Below are 14,928 nucleotides of genomic sequence, written 5' to 3'. Positions count from 1 at the left end.
CGGTTTCTGTGTGAGCTTCCTCAAAGAGGTATGGTCATTTTGAAACTATCAGGTGCCACATCATGAGTGGGCCCCCAAACAGTCTGTTTTAGGTAATCATCAGACAACTCATCTAGAAATGTTTCACCAGAAGTCTTGTCTCCCCCACCCCTTACAGAACTGTCATTTAACCAGTAGATTGTTGCACAATTAACATCTATTTCAACAATGAGAGAATGACTTGGAAACTTATATAACAGTGGTTTAGCCTTCTGCATAATTTTTGGTTGCATCTGGAGTAGGTCTAGAAGTTGACAGAGGGACCTGATTCCAAATTAATTCCCACCATGATACTGAGTCTTTCCCAGAAAGCCTCACACGCAATTTATGTTTCTGTTTTGGTTGGTACAATTTGTTTGTGACCTGCGGCAAATGCCATACTATCTCAGTGTATATTTTCGATACAGGTTGAAAGTTTTATCGGTGTCTCACTGCTGTCCATTCCGCGTTTTCCCCAGCTTTCTGTACCGGGTATTATGTCAGCTGTAGTGGGGCATCTTCAAACCCTGGCACATTGATATCAGTGGTTCGGAAGTTAATCACCTGAACTAATACTCTCGTAAGTATGTGACACTTCTTTGGAACTATTACTGACACTTTCAGGTCCCTATCGTTATCTGGACTGGACGAAGAGTAGTCTAATGTAAAAACCATTGTGTACACTCCACACCCAAACGGCTACCTGAGCAGCAGCCTCTGATGTGTACCACTCACCTGACCCATTTAGGGTGTCCATGGAGTACTCAACCCCTTGATGCAAGTCCAAGAATTTTCAGGCTGCTTTGTCACAGAACCTTCGAACTCTGAGTCAGTCGTTCCATTCGATTCAGAACGTGGGATGCACGACCAGTTTTGCACTGCAGCAAATTGTGAGTCTCACTGAAATTAGATGAGGCCAGCTTTGTCAACCTTCTCTGCCATTTGAATGATCCAAGTGTGGCCACAGAGCACAGTCAGCAGCTGGTAGCGCGCTGCTCTCTCAGCGGCTGACCTAATGGCCTCTGTAGAATGCTGAATAAGGCTCCCAGCCATACACACTGAGTGCACTTAGTGTTCCCTCACATCGCTTTTTGCATTTCCCTAAGGGATACATTCACTTGCCATACATTTGAACATCCTGCTGTTAATAGATCCTATCCTTTTATGTTTGCCTCTTCTTGACACACCACATACCATGTTACTCAACAGCTGAAGTCAGTCTCACTGACTCAGTTTCGATTTCAGTGGAAGCCTGCACCTCATATTTGTAGGTTATGGTGATGAGTACCACGTGCTGACTCCTCCCCGGTCCCTGCCTCTACCGGCCATGCAGCCTAGTACTGCCACTAGCAGACTGCTCACAGCCAAGTGCATGAGCGGTGACAGATCGTGTACCTCATGTAGAAGTGACAGCAGGATATGAAAGTGTGAGGTACTTGTGGTATATCGGATACATGACTGTTGGTAACTCTCCCGAAACACCCACGCACAGCAGCTTGCAGGCGGCTGATCTTAGCCTATGAACGTCGGCTTACTATTCCCACGTTCGAGGAGAGTGTTCATAGTAGGGCTGCAGTGTGGCTGGTGTAATGTCTTACAGAATAGTAAACAAGTGTCATTAAATTAAGCCTAGAGAATCATTTTTATACTCTGGATCAGTTAAGCTCCAAGTATGACGAGTTACCGTTAATATCTGAAGCAGTCCGTACTGAAATCGATGTTTCCTTTACAGCCTCAGTATCACCTTCTATGAACGCTACTAATCTCCTGAATTTTTTTAGAGACTGTAGTCGAAAACCAAATCAAGATAATAAAATACTTTGCGATGAATGCAGGCAATGGAACACGACATGCAACTTACAACAAGCGCTACAAAAGCACTGATTTTCTACGACATACGTAATTCTCATCACTGGTAATTTATTAAAATTCTCAAAAATTTATATTTATTCACGTTGATATACAATGAATGATGGGATAAACGTGTCATTGAATGAGATTGCTACTCCTGAATTTTTATAGAGGATAAATGCTGCTCGTAACGGATGCTATAGCACAAAATTCGTTTCTCATGGCACACAGCGTACGAAAATACGGAATATAGTGCGACACAAACACGTATTTTGATACAGTTAACACGAATAACTTGTTTAAAATTGATATGAAGTGTTAGGACGTGACTTTTAGAGGTGAATTTATCTGACACATTTGGTTTTACTCGGACACGAAGGAAATAGCGGAAGTTGGCTTGTATACGAAATTATGATTAAGTAGCCAAGGGAACTACCGGATTCTCCATTTTGCTGGTTTCGTGTCACATTTGGTACTTGCGTGTGAAAGATGAAGTCTGCAACATCAGTACGTCTCTAAAAAAAAAAAAGAAAAGACGTACAGTTTGCAGCGTAATGCAACTAAAGGCGCGTTGGTAACCCTCTTTGAAAACTTTACTATTACCTTCCGTAGACAGATTGCTTTTATCACTGTAAGGGCCTATGGAAGATACTAGGTGATTTTTTTCTACGATGTACAAACACTAGGGGTTGATCAATGAGATGATAACGAACAAACATGTTCTAATGATGTCCAGAAACGCATGGTTCCCATGACAGAGACCATTTATTTAATCATACTTTGTTACAGAAGCTGCAGTGCAATACCACGCAGCCATACTTTAGAATGCATTTTTTCCTCCTAGAGGGTCGTACTGTTTCTCGCACGTCATGACCTAACATGCAGGAAATCATGAAGGACGTATCCGAAATGAAGAGACACTAGACATGGAAAAAAATGTGATTAAAACTGTCAGTACCAGGCAATGGACCGGCCTGTACGGGGTAAGCCAGACGACCGTGTAGAACATTCTCCATGACGATTGTTACTACCCTTATCAGTTAGAGCGTGTGAAGGGGTTACTAGCGACAGACTTTCCACGTCGGCAGCAGTTTTGTCGTCGGTTGCTTCACCAGGGAACCATGATTGCAGGATTTGTGTCATCCATCCTATACACCGATGAGGCCAGCCTTACGTGGAGTGGCATCTTCAACTTTCATAACAGTCATCGGTGGGATAGTATGCAGAACCCCTGTGGTACGCTGACAGCGAATCATCAGCATCGGAGCAGCCGGAATGGGTGGGCTGGGATAATTTGCGACCGTATTTTGGGACCAGTTTTCCTTCCACGTCACCTAACAGAGGGGAACTACCGGCGTTTCTTACGGGCGTCTTGCTGTAAGAAGTGCCATTGATTATTCTAACGGTTATCTTATGATGGTGCTCCAGCCCACTTCGCCATTAACGTCCGGATGCATCTCAAACGTGTCTTCCCAGGTTGAAGGATCGGACGAGAGGGTCCAGTTGCATGGCCTGCTCGTTCACTGCATCTCAACCCGTGCGATTTCTGGTTATGGGGCCACCTCAGAAGTACCGTGTACACAGGGGACATTGCAGATGTGGAGACACTGGAGCAGCGTATTCATCCTGCCTATGACGCTGTTCGTATGCAGCCTGGCCGATTTGAACGTGACAGACGGAGCACGCTACTGCGCGTATACACGCATGCGTTGAGGCACACGGAAACCATTTTCATTACGTGCTGTACCTGTCGCTGCGTGGTACAGCGAGTATTAGACCGCAGTCTTTGTAACACTGTATGAATAATTTGTGTCTGGTGTGGAAACCATGCGTTTCCAAACATAAATTCATTAGACCTTTTTGTTCCGTATCCTCTCATCGACCTATCCCTAGAGTCTGTATACGGTGGTAAAAACCATCCTGTATAAGCTACGTGATGACTAAATGGCATTCGAACTGGAGCTTTCTAGAACACCAAAAGCGATGATACACTGATACCCCATGGATGTTGCGAAGTTCGCTCGCAGTACCCTTATGTCTGCAACGTGACACAAAGCAGATACCCGAACAAGGTCACTCCGGCGTATACCACGCGTGTTATGCTACTGGCAAAGCAGTAGCGTGCGACGTACGTATTGCCTGTCATCCAGGAGCAATGAACAGTACTGAATACAAGTTTGTGTGACGCTTGGACGAGACAGCATTCTGAACAAATGAGATATCACATTATTAAAATGAAATTAGTGCACAATTATTTTACATCATCTATCGCTGTTTTAAAAGTAAAAGCTCGATATACTCAAGTAGCAATCCACTGTGTTTGAATATGACCGCCGCCCCACGGCGCCTTCGTGGACGTCTCAGACCACCAGATAAGGCTGCCGTGATTAAATAAAATAGCACCAAATGAACCCCGTGGGCCATGAGGTGTTTTTAGTTGTAACGGATCAAACACTTACCTGAGTTGTCGGTTGTTAAAGTATGCAAGGTGACTCCGGTATAGGATTCTGAAAAAGAAATTCGCAAAAATCTCAATAAAAAAATTAAACTTATTGTTCATTATTTCACAATAAATTGTTATCCATTATCATACTCAGACTCTTATGAATCGAACAAAGTAAAATTTTTACCTGTAACAGGAACTGGGTGACAGAAGCCAGTAAATATGGCCACCGCCACAAAAATGCGGATGAACCAACTAAAGCTTCTGCAGAACATGGTGGAAGGACGAAGGTGTCGAGCCAAGTAAGGAACTTTTCTCTCAAAATAACTTCACCAAACTTGCAGTCTGCTGAACAACCTGAAATTTTACGAACAAGTGTAACCACAAAACACATTTTTTTGTCACTACCTGTCTAGTAAATAAAGTAGCGTAAATTAAATTGAATCACACCATTTTACAAGGTGGATGCCACTCCGTTGTTCCGAATATACAGTGTGATTCACGAAGAGATGCAAATATTTTAATATGTTATTCTACAAGTGAAACTAAAGAAAAAAGTTCAAGTAAACATAGATCCGTAAAATGCTTAGTTACCAAGTTACGGCTAATAAACGATTTTGCCTGAACTTTAGCAACTTTGCTAATATGAAGCCATCGCAAAACTGAACGAGGTTACAGTAAAGCACCATTTCCATTTATTTTGTGGTTATTGGTCTGGTGAATATAATAAAACATGCCCCACATGTGTATCTGCAGTACTTTTCCAGAACATCCATAAAAGCAAATAAGTAGTTTCGTAAAATTTTTAATTTATTACTTGCCCCAATTTTGGTTTTTTTAAATTCCAGACAACTGCCTAAAGTTTTCAACAGAAGTTGCAGAGAAATTAATTATGGAAAAAATGATCGTAATAACGTTAACTGAATCTATATGAAGGTGTCAGATTATCTGCTTTTTTTAATATCATAGCAAACTTGAATTCATGTTAAACCGGAAAAAACAAAGCTCAGTGTTAAGGGAATTGTACAGTGTACATACAATTTCATAATACATTCACAATAAATGTTTAAAAATGTCTGCACTGAATTCAATGCATTTAGCTGCACGTGTATGAACAGATTTCGTTGCTCGTTTCAGTTTCCCAGGGTTGTTCTTAATTTCGTCCGTTGCGCTCACAACGCGAGCAAGCAATGCCTCACGTCTATTGACTCTGTCCTCATAAACTATGTCTTCACTCATCCCCATACACAAAAATGCATTGGTGTTAAATCGGTCGATCTGAGTGGCCACAGACGTGTAGCACTTCGACCAATCTATTTCTGGGGAAAATGTTCATCTAAATGTGTAGTGACGGGTTGGTGGAATGTGGAGGCGCGCGGTCATGTTGGAAATGCATTTGCAGTCGCGTAGCAAGTGGAAGATCTTCGAGCATGCGGAGCATTTCTCCTTGAAGGAATTGTAAGTACTTCTCGCCAGTTAGACGTCCTGGGAAAATCTTTTATTAGATTCACCATATCAATAACAACAAAATGAATGGAAACGGTGCTTTATTTTAAACTTGTACAGTTTCGCGATGGCTTTATTTTAGCTAAGTAGCTAAATTTCAGGCAAAATCTTTTGTTAGCCGTAACTCCGTAACTAAACTTTTGCGTATCTCTGTTTATATGAACTTTTTTCTTTAGTTTTACTAGTAGAATAACATATTAAAATACCTGCATATCCTTGTAAATCAATCTGTATACTGGCTGATCAGCTGAACTGTTTATTTCAAAAACTTTTGAAAGCATTTAAGAGATCTTTATGATGTTTGCACCTGATTAAATGAGAGAGACTGCTGTATGAGCGACGTATAGTCCATTGTCATACTCATATTCATTGCAGGAGACGGGGATGAACTTCTCTTTTTCAAATGAAACTATAGTACACTACTGGCATTTAAATTGCTACACCAAGAAGAAATGCAAATGCTAAACGGGTATTCATTGGACAAATGTATTATACTAGAACTGACATGTGATTACATTTTCACGCAATTTGGGTGCATAGATCCTGAGAAATCAGTACCCAGAACAACCACCTATGGTCGTAATAACGGCCTTGATACGCCTGGGCATTGAGTCAAACAGAGCTTGGATGGCGTGCACAGGAAGAGCTGCCCATGCAGCTTCAACACGATACCACAGTTCATCAAGAGTAGTGACTGGCGTATTGTGACGAGCCAGTTGCTCGGCCACCATTGACCAGACGTTTTCAATTGGTGAGAGATCAGGAGAATGTGCTGGTCAGTTCAGCAGTCGAACATTTTCTGTATCCAGAAAGACCCGTACAGGACCTGCAACATGCGGTCGTGTATTATCCTGCTGAAATGTAGTGTTTCGCAGGGATCGAATGAAGGGTAGAGCCACGGGTCGTAACACACCTGAAATGTAACGTCCACTCTTCAAAGTGCCCTCAGTGCGAACAAGAGGTGACCAAGACGTGTAAGCAATGGCACCCCATACCATCACGCCAGGTCATACGCCAGTATGATGATGACGAATACACGCATCCAATGTGCGTTCACCGCGATGTCGCCAAACACGGATGCGACCATCATGATGCTCTAAACAGAACCTGGATTCATCAGAACAAATGACGTTTTGCCATTCGCGCAGCCAGGTTCGTCGATGAGTATACCATAGCAGGCGGTCCTGTCTGTGATGCAGCGCTAAGGGTAACCGCAGCCATGGTATCCGAGCTAATAGTCCATGCTGCTGCTAACGTCGTCGAACTGTTCGTGCAGATAGTTGTTGTCTTGCAAAAGTAGCCATCTATTGACTCAGGGATCGAGACATGGCTGCACGATACGTTACAGCCGTGCGGATAAGATGCTTGTCATCTGGACTGCTAGTGATACGAGGCCGTTGGGATCCAGCACGGCCTTTCGTATTACCCTCCTGAACCCACCGATTCCATAGTCATTGGATGTCGACCAACGCGAGCAGCAATGTCGCGATATGATAAACCTCAATCGCGATAGGTTGCAATCCGGCCTTTATAAAAGGTCGGAAACGTGATGGTACGCATCTCTCCTCCTTACACGAGGCATCACAACAACGTTTCACCAGGCAACGCCGGTCAACTGCTGTTTGTGTATGAGAAATCGGTTGGAAACTTTTCTCATGTCAGCACGTTGTAGGTGTCGCCACCGGCGCCAACTTTGTGTGAATGCTCTGAATAGCTAATCATTTGCATATCACAGCATCCTCTTCCTGTCGGTTAAATTTCGCCTCTGTAGCACGTCATCTTAGCTGTGTAGCAACTTAATGGGCGGTAGTGTGCGTGTCAATACGTGGTGTCTACTGTGCAGAGGGGGGGGGGGGGGAGGATGGGGGGTTGGGGGGTTGTTGTGAGGGAGGATGCCAGACGGCGAGGTCGGAGGGGGAAGGAAGTCGGCCGTGCCCTTTCAAAAGAGCCATCCCGGCATTTGCCTGGAGTGATTTAGGGAAATCACGGAAAACCAAAATCAGGCTGGCTGGACGCGGGGTTGAAGCGTCGTCCTCCTGAATGCGACTCCGGTGTGCTGAACACTGCGCCACCTCGGTCGGTCTAGGATGTGGGCGTGTCTCGCCTACAGCAGTGGCGTTAGCCGGCTAGACGAGCCTTGGGCGGGTAAGGCCTCTCCAGCGGGTACTTCCGAGTGTGGTGCTTGGGGAAACTGCTCTCTAACAAACGAATTCTGTATGAAAAAGTATAATACCATTTCAAAATCATCATAACTATAATGCTATTTAAGATATGTGCGTGAACAACATACTGAAGGAAAGAGCAAACTCTCGAGCTTTACATGGTTCCCGCTTGTTTGCAGGGGTGAGCGCCCACCTTAGTTGTAGTAAAAATGGTGTCTGGACAACCGAAAGCGTTTCGTGTTTTACGTTTTGCGCAGTGCGGTTCAGTAATAACCGTTGAACGTGACTTTCGTACTAGGTATGGTGTGGATCCTCCTACAGCACAGAGCATTAGACGGTGGCATGAACAATCCGTAGAAACAGGTTCTTTGTGTAAAGGCAAATCGCCGGGCCATCCCCGTGTGTCTGACACAGACATCGAACGCATTCGCCATAGTTTCACAAGGAGTCGTCAGAAATCCGTTCGCCGTGCAGCTCGACAGTTCAACGTGCCCCCGATGTCCATCTGGCGTGTGTTGCTTCGACGTTTACACACGAAACAATACAAAATTCAGCTAATACAAGCTTTTAGTGAAGGTGACAAACATAAACGTTTGGAGTTCTGTAATTTCGCTCTTGGGAAGATGGAGAATGACAGTTTTCTGCCACGCTTAGTGTTTAGTGACGAGCCAAGATTCCACTTCAATGGAACCGCCATAATGTGAGAATATGGAGTACGGAACAATCACATGAAGTTGTACAACATGAGAGCGACTCTCCAAAATTGGATGTGTTTTGTGCACTTTCACGGTAAAAGGTGTACGGCCCATTTTTTCCTTTTTCTTTTTTTTTTGCCGAGGTTACTGTTACAGGAAGTACATATCTCGATATTCTTGAGAACGTTCCTATCCCACAATTGGAGACTGATTCGAAGGATTCCATTTACCAACAGGGTGGGGCACCGCCACACTGGCATCTGGAAGTGCGGGAATTTTTAAATCAAAGGATTACTGAACGATGGATCGTTCACATTGTACCAAATGTTTCAGCCTTACATAACTGGCACCCAACGTCACCAGACCTGACTCTTTATGATTGTTTCTTGCGAAGGTCTATGAAAAACTCTGTTAACGTGCCTCCATTACCAACAACAGTGAACGAACTGAGAAATCTCATAACAGCAGTTGCGGAAGCTGTAACTCAAGACATGCTCGCTGTAGTATGGGAACAATCTGAATACGGCATTGACATTTGCCGTACGTCTCAAGGCCGGCATATTGAAGAACTATGAGAAGGTATGAAAAAAAAATTTGAATTTCCCGTTCATAAAAAAACAAAATCAATTGTATTTGTTTATTAGTTTCAGAAGCATAGGTATGCCGTATAGGATGATTATTTTTGATGCTGCCTGTATAGTGCCGGCAACTGACAGTGGCTCGAAACGCGACACTCTCCTAAACACCATATCATGAAACCGAGGATATGAGAGAGATTTTCGTGAAGAAATGACCTCACCGCAACATGGATCACAATTTTGCGATATTTATTGCAACATTTACGAATGCTTTTGATTACGAATATTGCGATAGGCCTTTCATAATTAATAACTAGCTCGCTCTTCGAGGTGTCGTACCATATATGGTGTCAAATCAAAGCTAAGGACGGTCATAAACACTAAAAAAAGTCTGATTTCATTTATGTAACTCGCTCTGTCTTCTAGCAGCACGATTGTGTAAATGTGACAATATTCTGAATTAGCCACAGTTGAACGAAATAGGATAGTAGTTTAAGTTACTCAGTTGCATAGGTAATCATAATCGATGATGAATACCATACTTAATGTTGAATACCATTTCATACTAGGTTTATTCATAAATGCAAATCGGCGTTAGTAAAATGTGCACTTCAAGTTTTAAAGAAGAAATGAACAGATGGCAGATTAATACTCCTTTTACATTAGTGACACATTAATCGTATATATTTAAGTAGCACAATTCTTGAGAGTACTGAACAACGTACCTAAATATGATTTACATTATTCTTAATATATTAGGTAATACCACACAGCTAATGTTTTGAGTGGTCACTAAATGATTGTGATAACTTTGAGATTATTTTGAATTTAATGATTTGGAATTTAATGTAAAGTACGTTTGAGGGACAGCCTTAAATATGAATATTTCTCAGTGTTAATCGTCGGGTCAGTGTTGGGCGATGCCACAGAGAATTTCGGCAGCTTCCTGTCTCGGAGTGTCGTTCCGCTGATCTCACGAGAGGTAGATCTGAACAGTGATCTGGTCGGCGAGTTAACGTGAACTGTTTGTGGGTGCAGAGCGCTGGACTTCCCTTAATTTACTGAGCTCTGCCCCACACTTTTACTTCGTCCAGGATTTGGAATACTCTAAATAAAGTTTCGATGATTTATTTTGGAGAACTTGTTGTAACTTTAGCTTCGTACTAGTGAGAATCAAGGCTGAAATGAAATTACAGGGTGAATATTATTGAAGTGAATGAAATAAAATCGCCATAACGTGTCAACGGTTTGCGTTAGGACGTTAAAACTACGCGGTTAGCCATGGGGCATGATGGGAATTAATATCCGCATGCGTTTGGTTTGCTTTAGTGACAAAGCCCGGTTTAATTTGCATGGGTTCGTCGATAAGCTAAACAAGCGCATTTGCGGGACTGAGAATCCGTACTCCGCGATCGAGATATCTCTCCATCCTCAACGGGTCACGTAGTAATCGGTGCGATATTTCTTGATGGCACGGTGACTACCGAAAGGTACGTGAAGGTTTTCGAAAATGATGTCGTCCCCATTATCCAAAATCACCCTGATATCAACAAGATGTGGTTCAAGCGAGACGGAGCTCGACAGCATCGAAGCAGGAGAGTGTCTGATGTCCTGAACAAACACTCTGGCGACCGTATTCTGGATCTTGGGTACCCAGAGGCCCCCGGCCTGAGCCTTGATTGACTGCCATAGTCTCCGGATATGAACACATGTGACTCCTCATTGTGCGGCTATATTAAATATAAGGTGTACAGCAATAACCCCAAGACCACTGCTTAACTGAAAACAACCATTCAGCATCGAAGTTCCGACGCTTCAGCGGGCCGTGTAGAATTTCGCTATTCGTGGGCACCACATCATCGCCAATGATGGCAGACATAACGAACGTCTCATAACCTAAAGTCGAATATCTGTAGTGAAATTTACGTGTTAAGTAAAGGGAGTGCACGCCCGACAGTTTATGACTAATTTGCGATTTTCTCCATACAGTTGAATAATTGTCACAGTGTAGATTACTTTGCTATAGCTGATGTTATTGGTGGCATGTGAGCAGTGAACGATGTTTTGCATTGTGTTTAGTAAAGAGTCAAAATTTCTTGAAATGTTTGCACATAGGTTTGATAATTACTGTTTTGAGAGAAAGGAAATCTGCAAACATATGTTCTGCGTTTACGCTGTACTTCTGCTCTTTATTTATAATTGTTTGTTAATGACTTTGCTTTGAATCCACACTGAAGTGAGATCAACATTCACAGATATTTCAGTAATATCAATAAATATTTATGAATGTTGACCTATAATCGGATTGTGTTGGTGAATTTCATTAGCCCTAGGGTTTTGATTGTTCAGTCCATTTCTCAATAATCCGCTAAATAGCCCATAAATTGCTTGAGAAATGAATCATTTCTTATCTGAGTACCGGTGCATTAAAACGCCAGTTTGTGACCAACCTCTGTGACACATAAGGAGAGCCAGCCCGTAGTGCGAGTCTGAAATTCCGGCCTTGCGACGTCCAGACACCACTGCCAGAAGACATGGAGGAGACTCATTTGCAAATAAAATTTATAGTTTAGGATTTATCTCCTTTGAAAACCGAACCGAAAGTTTTGTTATACGTAAATTCGCAAATTCATTTGACAGTAGCGTAATACGAAGTTTTCTACTCACAGTACAGAACTCTAAAATAGGACAAAGAAATTATTTAATGAAGCAATTCAACTCTACTGCTCAGCAAGTCCTGTGGACAAAAGAAAATAAGCTGTATGATTCAACGAATTGGAAAGATACATTACATCTGCTGAGTTCAAATAAAATGCTGAGTAGTTTTATCCTTCCGTTAAGTCAGTGAAAATATTGAAGTGATAAGTCCCCACATTACGGCATCGAAATGGGGGTTGACAGAGATAACCGACATACTACACTTTTTTCCAAAATTGTTTCTCTGAGGAAGATCTTACAGTGGTTCCTTATTTAGCTCGTCAAGCGAACGCCTGAATGACATATGCCGAAATAAACGTCCAATGGCCCAAAAACTACTGAAATCACTCTACAGAGGAATAGCCACTGGACCTGACAGAATGTCAATCTGTTTCTATTTAGAGTATGTGAAAGAATTTTCTCATCTTCTAGAAGCAATGTACCGTATGTCATTTCAGGAGCGAAGCGTTCCTAGATTTGGAATTGTCTCTTCTCAGTTTCTAATTGTATTGTTCTTGTTGTTGTGGTCTTCAGTCCTGAGACTGGTTTGGTGCAGCTCTCCACGCTACTCTATCCCGTGCAAGCCTCTTCACCTCCCAGTACCTACTGCAACCTACATCCTTCTGAATCTGCTTAGGGTATTCATCTCTTGCTCTCCTTCTACGATTTTTACCCTCCACGATGCCCTCCAACACTAAATTGGTGATCCCTTGATGCATAATAACATGTCCTACCAACCGATCCCTTCTTCTAGTCAAGTTGTGCCACAAACTTCTCCCAAATCCTATTCAAGACCTCCTCATTAGTTATGTGATCTACCCACCTAATTTTCAGCATTCTTCTGTAGCACCACATTTCGAAAGCTTCTATTCTCTTCTTGTCCACACTATTTATCGTCCATGTTTCACTTCCATACATGGCTACACTCCGTACAAATACTTTCAGAAACGACTTCCTGACACTTAAATCTATACTCGATGTTTACAAATTTCTCTTCTTCAGAAACGCTATCCTTCGCATTGCCGGTCTACGTTTTATATTCTCTCTACTTTGACCATCATCAGTTATTTTGCTCCCCAAATAGCAAAACTCCTTTACTACTTTAAGTGTCTCACTTCCTAATCTAATTCCCTCAGCATCACCCGACTTCATTCGACTACATTCCATTATCCTCGTTTTGCTATTGTTGATGTTCACCTTATATCCTCCTTTCAAGACACTATCCATTCCGTTCAACTGCTCTTCCAAGTCTTTTGCTGTCTTTGACAGAATTACAATGTCATCGGCGAACCTCAAAGTTTTTATTTCTTCTCGATAGATTTTAATACCTACTCCAAATCTTTCTTTTGTTTCCTTCACTGCTTGCGCAATATTCAGATTGAATAACATCGGGGATAGGCTACAACCCTGTCTCACTTCCTTCCCAACCACTGCTTCCGTTTCAAGCCCCTCAACTTTTATAACTGCCATTTGGTTTCTATACAAACTGTAAATAGCCTTCAGCTCCCTATATTTTACCCCTGCCACCCTCAGAATTTGAAAGAGAATATTCCAGTCAACATTGTCAAAAGCTTTCTCTAAGTCTACAAATGCTATAAACATATTTGCCTTTCCTTCATCTAGCTTCTAAGATAAGTCGTAAGGTCAGTATTGCCTCACATCTTCCAATGTTCCTACAGAATCGAAACTGATCTTCCCCTAGGTCGGTTTCTACTAGTTTCTCCATTCGTCTGTAAAGAATTCGCGTTAGTATTTTGCTACCGTCACTTATTAAACTGACAGTTCGGTAATTTTCACATCTGTCAACACCTGCTTTCTTTGGGATTGGAATTATTATATTCTTCTTGAAGTCTGAGGGTATTTCGCCTGTCTCATACTTCTTGCTCACCAGACGGTAGAGTTTTGTCAGGACTGGCTCTCCCCAGGACGTCAGTAGCTCTAATGGAATATTGTCTGCTCCTGGGGCCTTCTTTCGACTCAGGTCTTTCAGTGCTCTGTCAAATTCTTCACGCAGTATCATATCTCCCATTTCCTCTTCATCTACATCCTCTTTCATTTCCATAATATTGTCCTCAAGTACATCGCTCTTGTATAGACCCTCTATATACTCCCTCCACCTTTCTGCTTTCCCTTCTTTGCTTAGAACTGGGTTTCCATTTGAGTTCTTAATTTTCATACAAGTGGTTCTCTTTTCTCCAAAGGTCTCTTTAATTTTCCTGTAGGCAGTATCTATCTTACCCCTAGTGAGATAAGCCTCTACATCCATACATTTATCTGCTTAGCCATTTAGCACTTCTTGTCGATCTCATTTTTGAGACGCTTGTATTCCTTTTTGCCTGCTTCATTTACTGCATTTTTATATTTTCTCTTTTCATCAATTAAAATCAATATTTGTTTTGTTACCCACGGATTTCTACTAGCCCTCGTCTTTTTACCTACTTGGTCCTCTGCTGCCTTCACTACTTCATCCCTCAAAGCTACCCATTCTTCTTCTACTGTATTTCTTTCCCCCATTCCTGTCAATTGTTCCCTTACGCTATCCCTGAAACTCTGTGCAACCTCTGGTTGTTTCAGTTTATCCAGGTCCCATCTCCTTATATTCTCACCTTTTTGCAGTTTCTTCAGTTTTAATCTACAGTTCATAACCAATTGATCGTGGTCAGAGTCCACATCTGCCCCTGGAAATGTCTTACAATTTAAAACCTGGTTACTAAATCTCTGTTTTACCTTAATGTAATCCATCTGAAATCTGCCAGTATCTCCAGGCTTCTTCCATGTATACAATCTTCTTTTAAGATTCTTGAACCAAGTGTTAGCTATGATTAAGTTGTGCTCTGTGCAAAATTCTACCAGGCGGCATCGTCTTTCATTTATTAAGCCCAATCCATATTCACCTACTACGTTTCCTTCTCTCCCTTTTCCTACAACCGAATTCCAGTCACCCATGACTATTAAATTTTCGTCTCCGTTCACTATCT

The 14,928-nt window shown here is 42.2% G+C and overlaps 1 protein-coding gene across 2 annotated transcripts in view; it reads right to left on the bottom strand.

Moving 5' to 3' along the window:
* The window catches only part of LOC126427315 (ankyrin-3-like), a 95,151-nt gene that overhangs the window by 69,348 nt on the left and 10,875 nt on the right, over positions 1-14,928 (bottom strand). For both annotated transcript variants that reach the window (XM_050089622.1, XM_050089623.1), the window contains exons 2-3: positions 4,500-4,669; positions 4,329-4,376 (exon numbers count right to left, since the gene is read on the bottom strand). In XM_050089622.1, coding sequence (XP_049945579.1) covers positions 4,329-4,376; positions 4,500-4,587 — 136 coding nt within the window. In that variant the 5' untranslated portion in view covers positions 4,588-4,669. The remainder of the gene's footprint in view (positions 1-4,328; positions 4,377-4,499; positions 4,670-14,928) is intronic.

This window comes from Schistocerca serialis, chromosome 11 (assembly GCF_023864345.2).
Source record: "Schistocerca serialis cubense isolate TAMUIC-IGC-003099 chromosome 11, iqSchSeri2.2, whole genome shotgun sequence".
Classification (NCBI taxonomy): domain Eukaryota; kingdom Metazoa; phylum Arthropoda; class Insecta; order Orthoptera; family Acrididae; genus Schistocerca; species Schistocerca serialis.
Note: the sequence above shows the minus strand (reverse complement) of the source record. Positions and strands in the feature narration are given on the sequence as shown.